This window comes from Melopsittacus undulatus, chromosome 4, assembly GCF_012275295.1.
Source record: "Melopsittacus undulatus isolate bMelUnd1 chromosome 4, bMelUnd1.mat.Z, whole genome shotgun sequence".
Taxonomy (NCBI): domain Eukaryota; kingdom Metazoa; phylum Chordata; class Aves; order Psittaciformes; family Psittaculidae; genus Melopsittacus; species Melopsittacus undulatus.
In genome coordinates this window covers 104,014,918-104,036,086 of record NC_047530.1, presented here as the reverse complement: position 1 = coordinate 104,036,086, position 21,169 = coordinate 104,014,918, and the positions used below count along the sequence as shown (strand labels likewise).

The 21,169-nt window shown below is 38.9% G+C and overlaps 1 protein-coding gene across 1 annotated transcript in view; it reads right to left on the bottom strand.

The window, feature by feature from the left end:
* Nucleotides 1-20,169, bottom strand: part of ATRNL1 (attractin like 1) — a 498,994-nt gene extending 478,825 nt beyond the window's left edge. The window contains exon 1 of the mRNA XM_005154514.3: nucleotides 19,877-20,169. Coding sequence (XP_005154571.2) covers nucleotides 19,877-20,169 — 293 coding nt within the window. The remainder of the gene's footprint in view (nucleotides 1-19,876) is intronic.
* Nucleotides 20,170-21,169: the final 1,000 nt, after the last annotated feature.

The window sequence follows — 21,169 nt, the reverse complement described above, 5'->3', positions numbered from 1 at the left end:
CAGTTATCAGCAACAGCTATTCCCTGGCTCATGCATCTAGTAGAAACAGGCAACTTTTGCAACCAGCACAATATCAGTCTTCTCTGTATTGCTTGAGGTTTTCCCCCTTTAAAACAGAGATAAAAATATCAGGATGACAGACATCTTGGGATTCATCATGACACTGCTAGTGAACCAAACACATCAAAGTCATCATCATCCAGAAAGCTGCCTGCTACACACTGCTCTAAATGACAAACAACTTGCTCAGATTCACAAATGAGTAAAGAAAAACAAAACACCAACCACAAACCCCAGATTTACAGTGTGTACACTGGGTTTATCTGCTATGTCTGCCAATGTCTGCCAACTTTTTTCTAGTTAGATGCTTCCATTCCCTTTAAAATTCCTTTAATCCACTGATCGTAGAGTCACAGTTAATGAACATGTGAAAGAAATCAACAGCAAATTTTAAAAACCACCCAAAGCTCATTTATTTTCTTCTTACAAGTGCGGGTGGAGGGTTCCTTCTGCAAGTAATAAACTCTTTGCTTGTGACAAAAAAAATCAAGATTGAAATATAAACCAACAAATGCACAAAAGTCACAGCTCAGTTCATATTTCAGAAGTTAGTTTATATTTCAGATGTACACTGACATAAAAACTTCCATTTTCTTTGCATTACAGAGCAGATTGGCTTGTTGGAGGGTTTTTAATGATTTGCCAGTAAATACAAAAGAACCCGTCTTGAAAAACTGTACAATTTACCATCTAAAACTGAGGTTTGAAGAGATTACACAAGTATTTTTTCCTTCATTCATATATTTTTAAAAGAGTGCTATTCGTAAATATCAGGTATATGTGAGCAGTGCTTAATGTGTAATATTTTCTCCTGTATAAACATTACTGGTGCTCAGGAAGGAATCTAGTAAAAAATCATGTAATTAATTCATCATAAATCTCTCCTCCACCACACAATTCCAATACAAATACTCATTTTAACAACATGTCAACCAGAAATACTAAATCAGATTTAACAGGTGTGTAGGTGCTCAACAAAGAGACCATTACTGGAGCATATAGAACCATCCAAGCTTTTCCTATTGGACAAACTGCATAGTTCAACTTAGTACTTAAAAAGCACTTAATTAGCCCATTTGCAAGATCCTCAAGTCTTAGATATTTCCATTTAAATTTGCCACCAGTTACTATTTTTTTAGTGGAAAAATAAAAAGAAGATGCATATGATGTACTACTATCAATTCAAGTACGCATACGGACATACTGGAAAGCCAAAGCATCGGTACTTAACTCATTAGCACTCCAGCAGTAATCTGCAATGAAGATTAGTCAAATGCACTGATTAAACTGTTACCTTTAATAACTACACAAGCCCAGAAATAATTCATCTTTACAAACTACTTTGCAAAACACGTGCCATGGGATCATATACCTCTTATAAGTAGGTATTATTTCTTTGCTATTACCAGTTAGAACTTCCTCTCCAAATGACAGTTACTGTTTGTTCATTTCATAGCATCTTATGAAGTATTTCACAGTCTCATTTACACAACTAATAATTAAGGTAAGTGATAGAAAGCAAATAAAGAAGGGACATGGAATGTGTGTGTTGTCAGTAGTATTCAGTACAATTAATTTTCTGTTTGAAATTATTAAAATTTATGGAGCAATGGAGATGAATCTTGGGCTATTTATCTTATAGCCAGCATAAAAAATACTTTGTGAGGTGGAAATTCAAGTCAGAATTAAAATACTACCCAAATTCCAAATGAGACTAAAATCATCATATCTAACAAAGAACTCTAAGCAAGCCTTGAATTATTTAATGTCTAATTATATCTCAAAAGATCAAGTGGGTTATCTTTGCCAGCATAACCTCCTGTTCTAATTCCACTTTTCTTATTAAGGAATGTATACATGACAAGTCAATCAACCATAAAATCAGAACATCTGAGCTTTAATGTGGAACACAAAATCCTGTAAGAACCGATTCTTGTCCAGATTGGAGAAAAAACATATTCTAGCTAAGCAGTTTGTTAGATCATGAGTTTGTATGAGTGTGTGCATATACATACACAGATACACATATATACATATACATATCTATACATAGGATTGCAAACCTGTCAATCATCAAAAACACCAGGAAGCATGAGGCAACAGAAATTAAAGATAGACAGTTTTCACTCAGGATAACGATGTAAAATATTATCTTGCAAAAGCAAGATAGCTCACAGCAGGAAGTGTATAGAATTAGGTAATATCACAATTTTAGTAGTAACAAAACTATTGTCCTAACAGAACACTGACAAGAATCTCTATGCAAGATCACTGGGAAACAAAAAGATCCAAGACATTAACTTTCAAGTTAAGCAGTAGGCTATTAAATATATTAAATTATACCATTTCTCATATTCTAGCAAATATTGTACCTAAATGCAAAAAGGGAAGGAATTGTTCAGAATTAATAGAACCTATTAGTCTAGATTCTCATTATATCCATATTCATAGCTTAATCTAAAAAAAATGGACGTGAGGTGAAAGTAGAATAAAAGGCATCATAAATTTATTAACATCACACACTATCTTTGATAAAGCGACTATAAAGAAAATTACCATTATGTGAAGACTCAATAATATCTATGCAATTAGTTAAACCTAGAGACCAAGTTAATATGAGAACCATAATGCAAGTAAGAAGCTGCACTGAAATGAGATTAATGGATTGCCCATGAGAAAAAAACCTCAGCCTGTACAGCGATAGGTGATGCTGATACTGGACTAACACAGAAGAGCTTAAATTTGGTAATTTAATCTGTAAAATCATGCAAATAGAAGTGAGGGCAATAATTTTAACCGGTCCATTGGAAAGGGAAGAAGATTATTAAAACACTAGAATGGCTGGAGGTCACCAATGGGACACAGCCAGGAGGGGAAAAAATGGACAGAAATGATCCTACAGTGGGGAATTTCCAAAGATCCAGCAGCAATCCAGATGTGGGATTTCAAGAAGCAGTCAGGCAGAAACAGTATCACAGTGACAAGCGAAACCATATTCAGGAAACAGAAGAGGAAAGATTAAACTGGAGCATGACCAGAGAATGCTATTTGAGTGATTAGAAGAAATAAGAGCCTACAAGAGGACACTTGCTTATCCTGTCATAATGACACTCTCTGTATGTACAGAGAAAAGGCCAAAAGGAAAATGAAATGGAGAAAGATCAGCTCTTTTGTCTAAAACCGACTACATGCACACAAAAATAGGCAAGTATAAGGAGACTGCATGAACAAATACAGAGTTAACAGTCTACATTCAGAGTGTCAGAAATGCAAGATGCAAGAACCTCTGAACATGTTTATGACAGATTAAGTCACAAAATATTGTCAGTTCAGAGAGTACGAGACCATGGCGTAAGATAGAGTTTACTAAAGATTCTTCTATCTAAATCATACAAAGTAATTAAAGCATGCTTTGAAAAAAATACATGCTCAGGTTTCATACTTTCTTTGCTAGAGATGCTGGCAGGGTTTTGAGATGGGTTCTTTTACTTTTCAAACAACTAACACTCCCTCCTTTTAAGATGTCCTCAAGTGTAATAATGGAACTGTTTACCACATATAGGCAACCAAGGCTTCATTTTACTGCAATAATTTAAAAACATAGAAGCATTATATTATGTTTTCACATACAACTTTTAGCTCCCTGCAGACAACTGCTGCCTTTAACCCTAAAATAGAGTACACAAACTAGTGTGGTAATTCTGCGAGGTTGGGGTAACAAGGGAAAAAATAAAGACCCTTTACAGAGATGTCAACAGCCAGTAGTTCCAAATCACTCTGGCTGCTAACACCAGACAGAAATCTGGCAGAAAAGGAAGAAAATAGCTTGTAGACTCAAGTAGGGTAAAAGCAGTACTCAAGCCTAAATTGAACCTCAAAAAGCTTAGCCTCACTGTCCAGTCATGTAGACAGCTATTTTGAACAGCTACCTTCTTCCCTCCCCCCCCTCTGGATCACAGCTTGGGAACTCTGACAGCTACACTTAAAGGCATTGATAAAAGGATGTAACTGCCTGGGCTGAAGTTGGATGTCACATCAAACCCGACATACGAATCTACCCAACTCCTCAGTGATCTCAATAGGCAATCTTGGAACACAGCACACAGAATTGCAGTGGCAGTGATTTTATCTTAAAATATGAGCACATAAAGATGAAACCCTTCTTCCTCCTCCCCACTCTCATTCAGCAGTGCAATGATTAGAGACACTAACTTCAGATAAGGGAAGGTTTGCAATAGTAACACAGATGCTTCAAATCCAACAACCAACAGAAGAGAACCTGGTCTTTTACGTCTATTTTCAAGTATATTTGTAGATACATACATATAGAGCCAGATATATAAACTCACCCATAGATGCAAATCTGGTTTAGAAATATTCTGCTTTTATATGCAAGACTTCACCTCTAAACTCACACAAATCCCTGCTGCTTTACAGAAAAGCCTTTTTAATTAATCCCAACTTGCCAGAGTGTTGAGAAGGCAGGCAAGGCACTAGAAAATAAATCAAAACACTTGAAAAGGAAAAATCAAAACAAAACAAGACTACAATACTTCAGGAACTGGGCACCATCAAGAAAGCTTCATGTTAAAAATAAAATTGCACAAGCTGAGGCAAAAACACCCAATGATTTTAATAACTTACATTTAAATAACAGAAAATTACAATAGGCTACAAACAGCAACTATAAATTAACATACCACAAGAACCAAATCATTTTCGCAACAAATAATTGCTAATTGCAATGTCTAATGCAAGGCCAAATAATGTCCCAGGAAGACTGAGCCATAATAGAAATAGTAAACAAACCTCAACATTTATGTTCATTCAAACTTGCGAGCTCAACTATTTCATTTTCGTTCTCAAGGTCGGTCACGTTTTTAGTTTTTGGTAAATTAAAACTCCTTGCTGCCCTGTTCTCTCCTCCCTATGGAGTTACCACTTTACCCCATTGCTTAGGGTTATAACTTTTTAGCAGTTTCAGACAACTGAAACACTCATCTAGAGAAGAAAAAGAATTTTAATAAAAAGAAAGTAACAGACCTTTGATGATAACCAGAGAATTATAAAACAAAACACCCCAAACAAGTCCTACAATATTATTTTCTTGTATGAATAATTAAAATCACTAATTTTATCTTAGATTTACAATAATAGTTCAGTCGATACTCAAACACATTATTTGATGAAATAACCATGCACTGGTGGCAAAAGGCTATCATCAGTAAGGTGGTAGTTCATACTTGTAAACCCATATCCAGAGTGAACATTCTCCAATATAACAGTATTCCATTTATATATATATAAAACCTGTAGCAACAAAATTACAGGTTAGAAGCAATCTAATGACTATTGTCAGTCTCCAAAATTGTGAGGAACTCCGGCAGGGCTGCATAGTTTTGTTTCTTCCCCTTTATGGAAGAACTGAGGTGAACAGGAGTCCTTGTAAGAGTCACAACTGGCTGATGGAAATCTAAGTCGTACACAAAGCAAAGTACTTTATTTCAGCTGCCTCCTCTCCAATACTGGAGAGGAGGCAGCTCAGAAGAAAACAAGACTGCAGTAGCCGAGATAAGTGACAAAGCAGAGGTAAAGTTTCAGCTATGCTATGAGGGGTGCTATGAGTTCATCTGTCGATTAGATATTTTCTTTACATGTAAATTGCAATTCACAATTATTATTTAACTTAAAGAAAAAACAGGGTGCATATTTGGTTCTGCATTTCAGGAATACTGCATTGCTTGGATAGCTTAGGTAACAAATATTTCCTTTTATCTCTTAGCTTTTAATGCTATTCATGTTTCCCACAATCTGTCCACCTCCCCTCCCAATTAGATGATGCAATTACCTCTATTTTGGACACAATAAAGAGTTTCATCACAACACAGCAATATGAAACTAATTCATAACTTCTCTGAAGATTTATAAAGCAGTAAAAGATATAGGAAAAGAAGGCATGTAATTTACTGTAAAGCAGTAAGGAAAACCCTAAAGCATTTTTATACAGAAATTATATTCTCAAGCTCACTATCACGTGGCAGCTTTTAAATAGGGACAATCCCTAAGTACTCATTTCAGAGCTTACAAAAAAATCAATTTGATTACCATTTTGCAAGGGAGTTTGCTTTGATTCATTGTTTTACATTTTTTCCCCTCAAAATTCCATTATGATCTTACCTTTATTGATTGTTGGGCATTTATTTGCTTTCAAATTGCTTTTTGCTAAGTTTTGATATCTCAGGAAGAAACAAAAACCAGACTCCAGCATCAAATACTGAGCTTTAATTCATCCAGATCACTCCATTCTCACAGGCTCCACTTTGAAAATTTCAGTTCTAATATAACGTGGCTACTAACAGTTCAGAGTTGTTAGATACATTTTGTGGGCTTGCCAAGACCATCTTCAGTCTTTGAACTGGACAGAGTAACCCCCTCAATGAGACCCTTCCAAACAGAAGGAGATAGCTCAGAGGGGAGACTCCTGCTAAAAGTGGCAGTTCCAGAACACAAACAGCAGGATGTGCACTAACCAAAGTGTATATTTTTATCTGAAACTGGAGAGCTGATCAAATTTATTGGTCTTTGTAAACTTGACTTCTTTTCTACCTCTTGCCTGTACTCCTCATGCAGAAAACCTTGACACCTCCAGAAGATGCTCAGTAACCACACATTTCAATCAGAAATGGCCCTCTACATATAATTAAAAACTTTCTGATTTAATTGTTTTAACTGCTGATACTGGTCAGGTGCATTTGTCAATTATCTAACACAAAAGACCATTTTATTCATACAATCCTGCAAATTCAGTCCATTAAACCCAAACAGAATTTTGCGTCAGATATGGTCCTGGCATCACCGTCACTAAATCAGACAACTAAATGCACTTTGATAACATTTTTGGACCCCTACAAAAGACTGTAGCTTGATTCCTAGAACATCAAGTTACACCTACTGCCCAACAACAGAAAGATTAGCTGAGAAATAAGTGTTTCCCATGACACCGATAACTTCAGTCACTCCTGGCATACATGTATCACTACCAAGTAATGCAGACACTACTATTTTATTACAAACAGAAGGAGAATTAATAAAATAAGGTGTTGCATGAGTTCAACGAAGCAACAGAACAGGCTTAGACATAGAATCCAATATTCATATTTCCTATTAGTTGTACAAAAACCCCACACTTCCTCAAAGATTTTCTTCTCCTACCCTTCAGCACATACCCTCCATCAAATAAAAGCCAGAACATTCACCCTGAGTGATTTTCCTTCTGTGCTCTTCAGCATAAATTCAAACACCAACTACTCAAAAACAATGGTCACATAGAATCATGGAACGGTTGAGGTAGGAAGGACCTTAAGATCATCTAGTTCCAACCCCCTGTCACATACCATAGTCCAGTTATTGTTTTGTTTTTCAAGTGCCCATTCTGTTCCAGAGTAAGATCTGAATTTCTCTTCTGCATCCAAACACAGTAAAGCTCCTAGAGATTTCATAATAGAAACCGTTCCTCTTTTTCTAAGGAGGAGTCTGACAAGGATAAGGAAAAAATGTTTTAAGAGAGAATAGGGATTTCTGCTTGAACAGAAGTTAGCATTTCCCTTTCTTCACATGCATAAAACATGTTTAAGGAGAACATTCTCTGAAATGTCTCTAACTCAAGGAAAATATTTGGAACCACATCACTAACTAAAAACAAGGCTGTTAATAATTATTTTTCTTTCTGAGTGCAACACTAATGTAATTAAATCACACCTACAAAAACTGTTTATATAATCAAGACATTGTTATCACAGGAGAACACCCTAAAATCTTGATTCTAAAAGTACCAGAAGATAAATACAGTCTTCAATAATTCATTATATAAACCCTATACAATTTTCTCTTTGCTGCCTTAGTAACTTAGGGAGCCATAAAGCATACCTGCACACAAAATCCTCAAGCACTGACAAGTGAATCTGGACTAAGTAAAACTCAACACTGGAGGAAGGGAGGAAATTCCTTCTGATAATTTTAAACACAGAGGGTATCATCTAGAACTCCCATATCTGTTATGAAAAACATCCACCTTAAGATTCACAGCAGCAAGCAGGCTAGATTTACGCAGCCTGTAACCCGAGTTACTACCGATATCCAGTACTGAGGTGTCCTGAAAAGTATTACAAGCTTACTAGGTTAAACAGTTGCACAAATAGAAACATGTTATGCTAGCATAAATTCACCAGAATGTGCAACTGTTTCTGCACAGCAACAGCCTTGCACACAAACCTGGTTACTTCAGTCCTGTAATTCCCTTCAGAGCCATGGCTGCAGCTCCCAGGCATTGCCATCCAGATTTTTAACAGCATTTTCCACTTTCATATGGAAGTGATGACACATTCTTTTAGACTAGAACATCTTAACTCTAAGGCATGTATATCCTACCAAGAGGATGTAATGATGTAATGAGCAAAGAAAGAATTATAGAATCATAGAATAGTTAGGGTTGGAAAGGACCTTAAGATTGTCTAGTTCCAAACCCCCTGCCATGGGCAGGGACACCTCACACTAAACTATGTCACACAAGGCTTAGTCCAGCCTGGCCTTGAACACTGCCAAGGACGGAGCAATTCAACAAGGATGATTAGCTGCACTTAAAAAACAGGAACAAGCACAAAATAAAAGGATCTTATCATTTAAACTGTGTCATAAGAACATGTATACTTCATTAATACATGATATACTGAAGATGAGGCTGCATAACTTGTAAGTTGACATTGTCTCAGAAAGCTTCCTAAGTATTTCTGGTCTGTAAGCAAACAAAAAAAAAAAGAAAACCCCACTACACAACACAGAGCATAGAAACTGAAAGAGTGAGAGACTCAAAATCATCATGAGAGAGGTCTCAGCAGGGAGGGAAACCCAAAAAGTTGCTTCTGCTTGATAATTTGTAGATTTTTAAGCATAGGATACCCAAGAACTCCCCACACCAAGAAGTGTTGTTTTATTCAAAACAAGTATGCCTTCAGGTAGCACCAGAGTAAGCCACATTACTGAATCCTAGGCCTGCAATGGCACAATTACGAGCACATCAAAGAGTATTTCTTCTACTGAAGATCTTGTGCAGCTATGTTCATTCTCACCAAAATTAGCACATGTTCATTTTGTCATTCTCCCAGTCCTGAAGCACAATTCACCTCCATACCCAGTGAATTATGTAACAACAATACGGAAACTTGTGGATTAGGAAGTTCCAACATAAACAAGAATTTCACATAATTGCACAATGCTTTCCTGGATAATCACTGAAGAAAAGGTTAAAGCTTAACTGCTGTATTTAAAAATGAGTTGAAGCATGTCCCTCATCTGCTGTGGTTTTTACTGGCAGATGCAAATAAAAAGTCCAATTAATCAGAATGATAAAAAAAATAAATAGCAACTTTGAAGAGACACAGGTGATGTGACAAAGAACTGCTTAGGACTCTAAGATAATGTTTTTAGCAGGCAAGAGCTTTAACCACAGGTTAAAGTAGGTAAGGCTTTTTAATATCTTTACTGAGCATGACCTCAAACTATCAAGACAATACAAAGTAGAATTTCAGGGGAAGATGTTCTCAAATTCCATTGCAGGGCAACGCTGCAAGCCTCCATCATTCTAACAGACACTGGCTCTGCTTTCCAGTCCAGTTGCTACTCATAAATGCAGTCAAACTAATAAAAAATACCTAACTTCAAAGGAATATTGTGCTTACATTCAGCTGCCTCTCACCTCAGAGTTTTATGTTAAAGAACAGATTTCTGAATGCATAAAAACCCCAAATGCAGTAAGTGCACTTCAAGCATAGGAAATAAAATCATCCAGAAGTGTTCCTGTTAATGAACAGGTTTTGTGAACTCAGTATCATAGAACAGTTTGGGTTTGAAGTGACATTAGAGACCATCTAGTTCCACCCCCCTGCCACAGGTGCCACTAGATCAGGTTGCTCCAAGCCCCATGCAACCTGGCTTGCGTGATCCCCATCCATCCCCACTGTCCTTTCCTCCCCCCTTAAAAACAAGATAGACCAACCACAAACTCAGTCCAGCTTTGATGTCCTGGATCATTTAAGGACACCTTTCAAGATCAATCCTCTTAAGCATTCATCAACCTCTAACCTATACTGGCATTTACACCTGCATTGACGGAGGCCACCATTTACTCACTGAATGACATACAGTACGTTTGGAATGGTCAGCCTAAAATACCATCACACAAAACTCCTCAGCCACACATCCATAACTGAATAAGCTTCATATACCTTTTTATATCTGATTATGTTACACAATAATGGTCTTTGTCAAAACAAAGCACTTCAATCTATACTGTTTATTTGCAGAGGAAGAATTTACAACTTGAAAACAAGTCAGTCTTCCTAAAATGAGGACTGGTGCAGAACTAGATAAAATTGTATAAACTCCCAAGCTTCCATTTCAATTCAGTCACTTACTTGCTTATTTGTTATGTCAGCTTACATAAGCACACAGCTTTTGGTTTCTTAGATGTAAAACAGCTTAAACCTTAAGTGGTTATTTTTCAAGGTCATTGTTATGACTAGCTATCTAGTGCTTAACTACAATAAAAAGCACAAAGTACAACTATACAAAATACAATACAGGTGTGTAGAGGTAAGTACTTCCTCGAATACAGGTGCAAGGGTTCCCCATGAACACTAAAATAGTGGAAGCAATTTGGAAATTACAAAGCTCTGGAAAAATCATGTTGTTTTGATTTTAAAACAGATGCTCACAGGTTATTCCTACAAAGTGCTACACTACTAAAAATACCCAGGAAAAAAAAAAGTTTTAAATATCAATGTTCTGGATGTGATACTCATATCAGTGTCAGGTTTTAGAAATCATCTGCAGAAATATTTTAACACATATCTTAACATGATATTCCAGCTGTGCACATAAAACAGTTTAGTGCAAGGTGTCCCTGCCCATAGCAGTGGGGTTGGAACTGGATGATCTTAAGGTCCTTTCCAACCCTAACTATTCTGTGGTTCTAAGTATGAATTTTTATGTTTTAAAAAATGGCTGTTTGTCCATTATTTGTCATTTTTCAAGAAGAACACCTTCCTTCTCCTGTTCATTGCTTTAAGTTACCCTTTAGAAAAGCCTCAGTTGACTTAAGAAGCAAACAAAAGATCTGCTGATAGGAGAAAAGCACACAGCTTGCTTACAGCAGCTCTACTGATCTTTTCTATGAAACAGTTCATTTCCCCCTTCCCCGTAATTGCTTCCATAGATCTTGCATATACCACATGTCCCTTTGATTATAAACTATCCTCCAAAGTACATTCATCACCTGGGCTTGCAACACAAACATGAACATGAGCTATTTTGTGTTTGGTTTATTGGTTTGGATTTCCTTTGTGGGAAATACAGACTTTTACATACAAACACTTGCACTATAGATTCAATAAAGAACAAATAAAGGTGCAAATTATCCTGCAGTTGGATTATTCAGCATTTTAGCTTTACTAATAAAGCCACAAGTATCAAGTATTTCTTTATACAAGTCAGAGTGTATCAACATTTAAAGACATTATTACCCCAGTTCTCTTCCCAGGTTTTTGACAAAATCATTGCTGCCACAACTATAATGTATACAGTTAAATTCTGGTCCTTTTGAGATACTCCTGATTGTTTTTCAGTCCTAGCTCCTGCATCCTGATAGTAACATAACATATTCAACATGATCCACTCTTTCAAGACAAGGTACTAGTCTTCAATGTAATAACAAACAAGCTGAACACTCAAAACCATGGGAGGAAATATACATCTTCGTTTAAAATAAAAGTGCATGTCTATAATAAAAACCTACATTTAAAGATTGTGAATCCAGACTCTCAATTCTGTAATAACATAATGCAATCATCCTACAGATGAGGAATACATGGTTCTTTGGTACCGATAAAGGAATGTAATAACTAATATAGAACACTATACTCATGCAAGTTGAACAGCAACTGTTTAAGTACTACAGCATATCACAATATTTTGTTTGCAAGATTTAACCGGGGTTAGGTCTTTGGGGGTCTCACCTTCTCAAATAAAATCTTATCAGTTGAAGGACAATGTACATTTTTTTCCAAGGATTCTCTTGAATAAGAGAACAACCTGTTCTTCAAATATTCTGTAACAATACAGACTGCTTCCAAGTTTTAGGTCCACCTAACCTAATGAGGAAGCCATTTTACTCATTTGCTTGAGATACACAGCCCAGTGTGGACAACTACTTCATGCCATAGTATTGATCTAGGAAGAAAAGCATTCTCTAAAATTGGACCTAGCTTATTAGCTGTCCATCATCATTACAGTCTTGAGTCACCTGAAGTCTTCAACTTTACAGGAAGTGTTATTTCCTTTTTACAGATGAGATAGGGAAGCATGTAAATTATGGAAGAAATCCATAAGAAAACATGGACACTGTCATTTTATGTGTCTGCATGTGATCTTTTTAGTACTTCACTACTTGTTCCATTGCCAGGTAATCCTAGAATATCCTGGCTTCAAAATTCCCAATTCAAATCATGGTTCTCAGGCATGTGCTTCTTACAACTTGGAAATACTCTACCATTAGCTTGTTTCTAACCATCATTAGCATAGATAAACTTCTGTCATCATACAACAGCAGTAGTACATTTCCATCTTTAGCTAAGAAATACAAAACGCTGATTCAAACAGGTCTTGGAATCAGTTTCTTCCAGATGAGTGAGGTAAACTCTAAATTTTGGGAGAGATATCACAGTGAATTCATTTTCCCAAAATGCTGTTGCATTAATAGAAAGTTTGCCCTAAAATATTCTATAGAGCTGATGGTTAAATTACTTTTCAGAGGTGTAAGAAGCTTTAGTTTTCTATGCCTGCAGGAGACTTCAGAGCTGAATGCAGATCTTGTACCTTGTGAATGAACACTAATAGACAGCATTGAGCTCAGCTCCATCATTCCCCAACAGGGTCTTACTCCACAAGGAGCTCTAAAATCAATGCAACTCCCACATGCACTCAGTAGGCTTTTAAGAATATATAGGGCAACTTATAATACTAGTTTGAGAATTCCCACTGTTCCTCACCTCACATGAAAATACATCCTTTGCTTATATTCTGCTATTGTTCCTTCAGTAATGTTAACAGCTACAGTTCATTGGAGTGCCCTTGTTTTCAGGTATCAACATTTATTCTTCCTTACATCTACTTTGTAACATGTTTTCCAAGACGAGAGTATACAACCTGTAATAAATTCCATGGACACTGACAGATAATTATTCTTCAATACTGTATGAGTTTTTTGACTCTTTTAAAACTCTACTACATAAAGGTGTTATTCACCAGCATTTTAGTATGTGTAAGACTATCCTAAGGATATTCTTGCAGCATCTCATATTACCTCCTATCTTTTCTGCCCACATTTTGATACAATTAAATCAGTTTCTAGTTCTGTGTGATAGACTGATCACTCAGAAACTACTCATATTCATCTTAAAAAGATGACACAAAATATGGTAATGTCTTCCAAAATATGATCATCACGCCTTCTTTTTGGTTAAAAGGAAGCAAGAGATACACAGTATGAAACTATTTGCCAATTTAATACATAATAAATATTAAATGCTTTAACCAGTATAGGCATTTATGTATCATTTCTGAATGTATTTCAGCATACACTTAACAGGACTAAGCTTTTTATGCACCCATAGCAATGTCAACAGCCTTTGGTGCTGTCTGAAGGCCTTACAGGGTCATCAGCCATCAGTTCCCACACTTTATCAAGTAACAAAATGCTTAGTCTGCAAACAAACTAGACTCCAGAATCCACAAACCCTTTGCCTAACTTGCATTTGGATTCAGTCCTACAGATGGTCTCAGATTTACACACGGGAAGGGACTCTTCGTGTTGTTACTTATCTACTATTTGGGAGGGGAAGAGAGGTATTTTAAAGGAATATAGGTACATGTTTGTAGCCCCACAATTAAACATCACTCCAGATAGAAGAAGATGAGTTCAGTTCACAGCCCAGTTTGAGTAAAGCAGGGCCACATACCAATCATTCAGTACTGAGGATGCAGCAGCTCTGACAGAAGACTTGTGAGTCAGAAAATAATGGACTGAGCTGCCAGCACCGTGCTGAGCTTCGGAAGCACTCTCTGCAGCTGCACGCAGCAGGACACCAAGCAGCAGGGGAGGGGTTACTCTTGCTTCTACGTTTCACCAGTACAACCATTACCGAAAGACAAGCATCCAGTTCTGGCATTCATAGACCAATAACGCTGATGCAATAGGGACAGCTGAAAACCAAGAGGGCAATCAAGGATCAAAAAATTTGGTTTATGTTGAAATGACTTAAGGAACACTCCTCCTTAAGGAAAAGTTGATATTTTCACCTACAGGAACATAGACCTGACATACTTAAGGCCTGACTAAAAACATGAGAAAACAGGGTGACTCAACAGAAAAAAAAATGAGGTAGGGGGATGAGGGATGAGGGGGATTATGCATTTGGTTTTGCTGGTTATAGGAAATGGTGAGGATAACTAACCAATGGAAGAATCCTGAAAATCTGTAATGGCCTTTCAGTGAACCCAAGTGTTTTCAGGCATGTTGGATGCTTCTCTAAATCATGAGTTCAACTCAGAATCATATACAGGCCATGCTGATGATAATGATAGATTTGCAACTCATAGTCTGACTCAGAATTTCACCCCCTATAATGCAAGTTCCACTACTTTGCAGGGGGGTTGGAACTACATGATCTTAAGGTCTTTTCCAACCCTAACTATTCTATGATTCTATGTTGTTTCATATTAAAGTTAAGGCAGTCTAAGTGTTCCACTTCCAAAAAGGCCAGTTTTCTCAACACCTGCTCATTCCTGCTACCCCCTTTGGGTCAGCAAGAGTGAAGTAACATCAGGAAACTCAGCTGGCTTAAAGAAAGAAAGAATTGGCTCAGAGGTAGAGAGGTATGTGCCTGTTGACACTTTTCAACTCTCAGCAGGCATATTAATGCTTACATAAGAAACAGAAGCATGCAATCAATGAGGAGTGTGAAGGATAAAGTCACTCCTTTTTACAGCAGTATGAACTTCAACTGGCTGTGTCTAAAACTATCTTTTCTCTAAAGATCACTTCTTCCACAGCATTATTGTTCATTTACAACATGCAATTTAAGGACACTTTGCTTGTGTGAGTCATGCTGCAAACAGCAGAATTCAGTTTCAGATGGAAATAAGGATTTTGCCTGGAATAATAAAATTTTATACCCTTTTGACATTTCAATTGTGAAGGTTCTTGTACTTAAAAATTATTTTGTCCTTTAGGAACACAGAGTATTTTATAGGAGCTCTAGAAATCATTGAGAACATGCAGGAGGTAATTTACAAGTGCTATAAGAACATCTGGAGACAAGGTTTAATAACCAAACATATCAATTTGCTCTTACTCTTTCTGAAAAACAACTTAATACCTAGGACTAGGCAAAGCAGATGAACTGAAGTTTAGGTACCCAAAGATGGTCACCTATCCTGTACATTTTGCTTCATTACATATGTCAACTGGGAGTTACCACTTATCAAATAAGCAACAATAACCATCTGAAGACTACCTACTTTTCTTAAAGACAGTGTTTTAGAAGACTAGAGATTTCCAGTCATTTAACTACTCAAAAGGTTGAAAGAAAGAGTAGCTGCATGCAGTGTTTTCTCTAACGTTCTTCTACACACCAACATACAAAGCAGAGGTGGAGAAATGGGTAACTTTTTGCTCCAAACTGAAAGAAACTTCTTTGCCTAAGTTATTCTTTGAGCAGCAAAAGCCTATATTACTGTTGTGATGCATCTCAAGGTTGGTTGACTTTGACACCTAAATACATAAACACTGTGACTGCAGCTTTTCCTTCAGTTGGGCCATTTGCAGTGTTCATGTCCCTAGATTCCCTGGAGTCTCACAACTGATTTTGGCAGCCTTTCCCTCTCTCTTCTGCCTGTATTCATATCATTATGAAAACTGTAACTGCCCAACAAATTCAAAGGTATAGGATAGGGGAAGAGTGGCAGATGCACCATTAAAAGCTTAAGTTCCTTAATAAATCAGTTTATCAGAATAAAACTGGACATCACTTTTATGCTTTTGAATTTGTTTACTTCTTGCAAACTGTGCTGTTTGAAGCTCCCTGCTATAAAAACAGAACCTGCTCACTTTTTTGGCCTTCTTTTATTTCCCCTGTCTCTTGTAGGCATGCACAGATAATTTCTTTCCCCTTCCCTGTTATAACTAGATTTCCCTTTTTTATTTTAGTTTTTGCATTCTGTCAGAGGAGAAGGGAAAGGGGAAGGAGGAAGTTCAAGAGAGAAGGAAATAAGTCAGAATTGCATTCAGATACCATCCTGAAGAGATGTAAAATTATTTACTGCCAAGAAGAGATGAGGCCTAGACCACTCTCAAAAGCTACTGACAAGGATGGGAATGCAATGCAGCAAGAGTAACAATATTGCCATTTACATAACGAGTTGCTACATGTTTCACAGTACAAAAGTAATCATAAAAGTTAACAAATAAGAATAACAAAATACTGCTAGAGAATCCCCCATCCACCCTTCTTTCATCAAGTCTAGAGCAATATTTACAAAGTAGTCTACTTAGTCTGTAGCTCTCCTAGAGGAAAAGGCAAGGTTACTATAGTATTGTCAATTAATTTTGACACCTGCTTACTAAGATTGATCAATTATTTTTGATGTTTCTCTGCTATGTTATTTCTCAGTTTATAAAAAGAAATAAAACAAAGCCAGAAATACTACACATCTCTCACCAAAGAATTAATGGTCCCAAGCTACCTCTAGGTAGAGTGCTTCTCTCATGACAATGTTTTTGATGCTGGCTAATGCACGTCACCTATTCCACCAAAGAGCAAAAATAACCATACTTCACACGTAGATGAATAAAAATAGACTTATTTTTCAGTTGTTTAAGCCTACAATTAAAAATCCGTTTTCTCAAATCAGTCTAGTGACAGAAAACAGGTTTTACACACACACAATTTGAGTCATTAAAAGCTCAATTTTAACCTTGCATAACAAAGTAGCATCGGGACACTTCAGACTGCTGAAACTAGAATTACACAAATGTTCAGAATAATACACAAGTTTCTACTAGCATTTGTATAGATGGTTTCTGCAACCCAGAAAGTAATTGTTAATGCAGTTATAATAGCCAAACACTTTTCAATCTTCATGTCATTCTGAAACGTTCTTCATAATGAAACTCTTCCTGGCAGAAGCAACTGCTGCAAACGTGATATACATCCAACTTGTCAAATGAAAAGTACCACTGCTGCAAAAGTGCACAGCTACTGATGCACAAAGCAGATACTCACTTCACAGACAAATGGAAACAACATGCAAATGTTCCACTATATAAGTCAAATCATCAAGTGCCACAGAAGTCAGAAAGGCCTTCAATCTCCCGGCCATCAGGCAGACTAACATGCTTCTTTCAGCTCTTCAGTTGCAAATACAGACTTGACTCATCACCCATTCAACACCCATCTGAATTTTCAGGATTCAAAATACAACCGCTCTGAGTTGTTACTTGCATTGCAATACACCTTAATGTATTTCATGCCATCCCCAAATCAAAGGACTTGAAATCCTTTAAATCTTAGAATGCTTATTTTCATTGCAGAGTATATTTTGCTTCCAAGAATAAAGATTAAAGATGAGCTATCAAAGACGGCACTATTAAAGTGTCAACAGTAAAAAATAGGTCTCCAACATACAAACAGCTTACTTCCAAGATAATAATCACAATGCAAGCATCACTGTCATTTCTAAAGCTAAGAATGAAAGAATGTAGAGGAGTTAATGAGAAATCTATTTTGATTTCACCAAAACTCCTAAGGGCACAGCAATTAACCCATGTGTGGGCTTAGCTCAGAAGAGATGCTCTTTCAACATTCAGGCAGAACTTCCTCTAGGTGGGGATGGATTATTAACTTTCTACCAGAACTGAAAAAACGGAACGACGATGCCTCCTCACTCCACACTCCACGAATACAACCAATGTAAGGAAACAGAAACGTTTTAACAGACAATCAAGCAAATACCTATAACGACCGGATAAAGGCTCCAGCAACCATTTAGAAGATACACTAATTCACAACAAGCTTTTGAGTTTAAGAAATTAAAATCTGCTTCAGCCCTTGAACTGTCAGGGTCTGTTGTGAGTGGCATCAAGACAAAGGATACAACTAATCTCTTTAAAGCAAGGGAATAATAGCTCTGCCAGCCTGCCTCCTGCAGATCCTCACACACAAAGAAGATTCACCTGGGCCTCATCTCCTCACTCTCAATTCCTCTGCAATTAGCCCCATTGTTCCACAACACAGCGCAGGGCAGACCCTAAATCCTCAACACATAGAGGCAACAAATGACCAACTTTGAAATCTGATTACCAAGTTCATATGCAGAAAAGATATATTCGATTTGCCTTCTATTATCTCTGTAACTCAGTTCTAATCACACGGATGGAATAATCCTAGGAAGGAGAAAACTGCTACAGCTGAACCCAGGACATCCACCAAATATTATCAGGGAATTGTTTCTTCCTACACAGCATGTACTTCAGCCAACATGTCTGACTCCAGCTACTCCTTAACTTCCCAAGCTAACAAGTTACTGGATTTACTTTTAGTTTATTTAGGAATGAGTAACCTTGGATTAAAGGTTTAAAAGACATGTAAATTCTGTAGCTTAATTCTAGTACTCCACAGAGGAAACTGAACTTAAACACAATTTACAATAGACTATTGATACTTTCAACCTATTAAAGGTACTTTTCCAAAGACAGAATTTAATTTCTCCAAGCCACAGCCTCACCGATGTATTGCTAATAGCTAAATATTAGAACATTTTCCAGCGATATGTGTCAATATACTTAATCAATAGATCTCCTGCTTTCAAGAGGTGTTTTACAAGGGAATGAGATGTCCTGTCCAAGGTTATATAGCGAAATAACAGCAAACAATATCCTTCAAAGCCAGTCTTTATACTGATACCAAAGGGGGCGGGGGAAAGTGACAGCCCTATAAATTAAGTCTTCTTTTCCACTACACGAAGAAAAGCAGATGTCAGGGTGTGCTGCCTTCTCACTGATCAATGACCAGGTATCACATTCACTTTTAAGAATGAGAAGACAGTTCTAGCTCCATTCACTACTCATTCCTTTGCAAAAATATGTTACTGGTTTACATTTATCACTCTCACCTCTCCAGCAAACCTTGTCAGAAGGGATGTATGTTTCACTAAGTTATGTTTATGTTATCCTGAACGTGCCTGACTAATGCCCACTTAGCTAACACACTTGAAAGGAACACGAATGAGCAAAACACTTGGACTTTCCAGAAGGAAAAGCTCATTGAAATCCACCAGCATTTTCTGCTCCCTGGGCAGCCCCATGAAGTGCACATGTCACTTCCATGACACTTGCAGGAGGGACAGGAGCGACACAGCCTTAGGCCGATTTCTCCTATCTCTCAGTTCCCACCAAGTGGAGCAGCCTATTTCCAGCGCTAAATCAGCCGGTACAATTTTCCTCCAGAGGTCTGCGTCCTGTGTGTTACTAGAAGGAGGGACCATGAAGCGGAGAAGCCTATTCCATCCTTAACTTTTATCACATACTTCCAACACACATGAACAAAATCAGAGCAGACCCAAGCAAAAAGAAAACAAGCAGGCAAGTAAAACTGCTAGGGAATAGGTGTAGGGAGGAGGAAAAAGGAATGGTAAGAAGCAGACTTACTTGAACCTGCCCTGGCAGTGTTGGCACTGGTCTCCCACCCAGCCCTGGTCGCAGACACAGGTGGAATTGACACAATGACCCGAGAAGCAGGAGATCTTGTCGCAGGACTTGGACTGGGACACCTGGGCATAGATGGCCAGGTACAAGAAGCCGTAGAAGAGCAGCCAGCTGTTCACATCCAGCAGCGAGGAGAAGCAGCAGCAGCAGGAGGAGGAAGGGAACGGTCTCCCGGCACCGCGGGGCGCGGGGACTGCTCCCGCTCTGCCCGGGTCCATCTCCGCCGCTGGGGCCATGGGCCGAGGCGCGGCCGGCAGCGATGGCAGCACCGCCCGCGCTGCCCGGGCAGGGGCAGCTTCCCCTCAGGGGAAATAATCCAGCCGCGGAGATTCAAACCCCCCGCTTCCTTCTCGCCTTCCTCTCCTCCCTCCTTCCCTCCCGACCCCAGCGCTGCCTCCTCCGGCCCCTTCAGCACTCCGCGCTCCTTCACTCCTGAGGGGAAGCCCAGCAGCCCTCAGCCATCCGCTCCTTCTCTTCGTCGTCCTCCTCAGGGCTCATCGCTCCCGTCTTCTTCCATGGAGGAGGAGAAGAAGAACTGCCTCTTGACCTTGTGTTTTCTCCTCGCCAGATATGCCCCCCACCGGCGTGCACACACCGCCCTCGATCATGTAGCCCCCCCCGGCTCCCCCTTCTCCTTTGTAGTCCCTCTGCCCGCGGCACACACGCAGGCGGCAGCGAGGAGGAGCGTGGGAGGCGGGGGCCGCCGCCGTCCTCTCGCCACTCAATCAGATGGGAAGTGAGCCCTGCCGGGCCGCGGGGCCGCTACGGCATCCCGCACCGGCGGAGCGGAGCGGGGTGGCGGAGAGGAGGAGCTCTTATCTCCTCTCCCTGCAGGGAAAGGAGGCGGGAGGAAGGTGGGAGAGGAGGGTTAACAGCCCCTCCGTGTCCCAGCTGACAGCTTCCAAGCAGCCATTTTTAAAGGCTAATTGTCATCTCTCCTCACAGCCGCCCGTCCTCTCGCTGAGACGCCCCCCGCCCCTCGGTCCGTTTGGATCCGTCCCTCCGCCCGGCCCTCAGCGGCGTGTGGAGGGCGGCAGAGCCTCCTCCCCTCTGAAGGTGCAGCCGCGGTACCGGCAGCCCCGGGAGCTCCCGAGCCGCCCACATCTCTCTCCCCCGTTCCCCGTGCTTCCATAGACACATCTTCCCAGCTTAAAAACAACAGCAACGGCGCGGGGGGAGAAGAAACAGGCACGGGCGCGCAGGCACACAGAGCCGGCGGAGGCTTTATAACCCGGC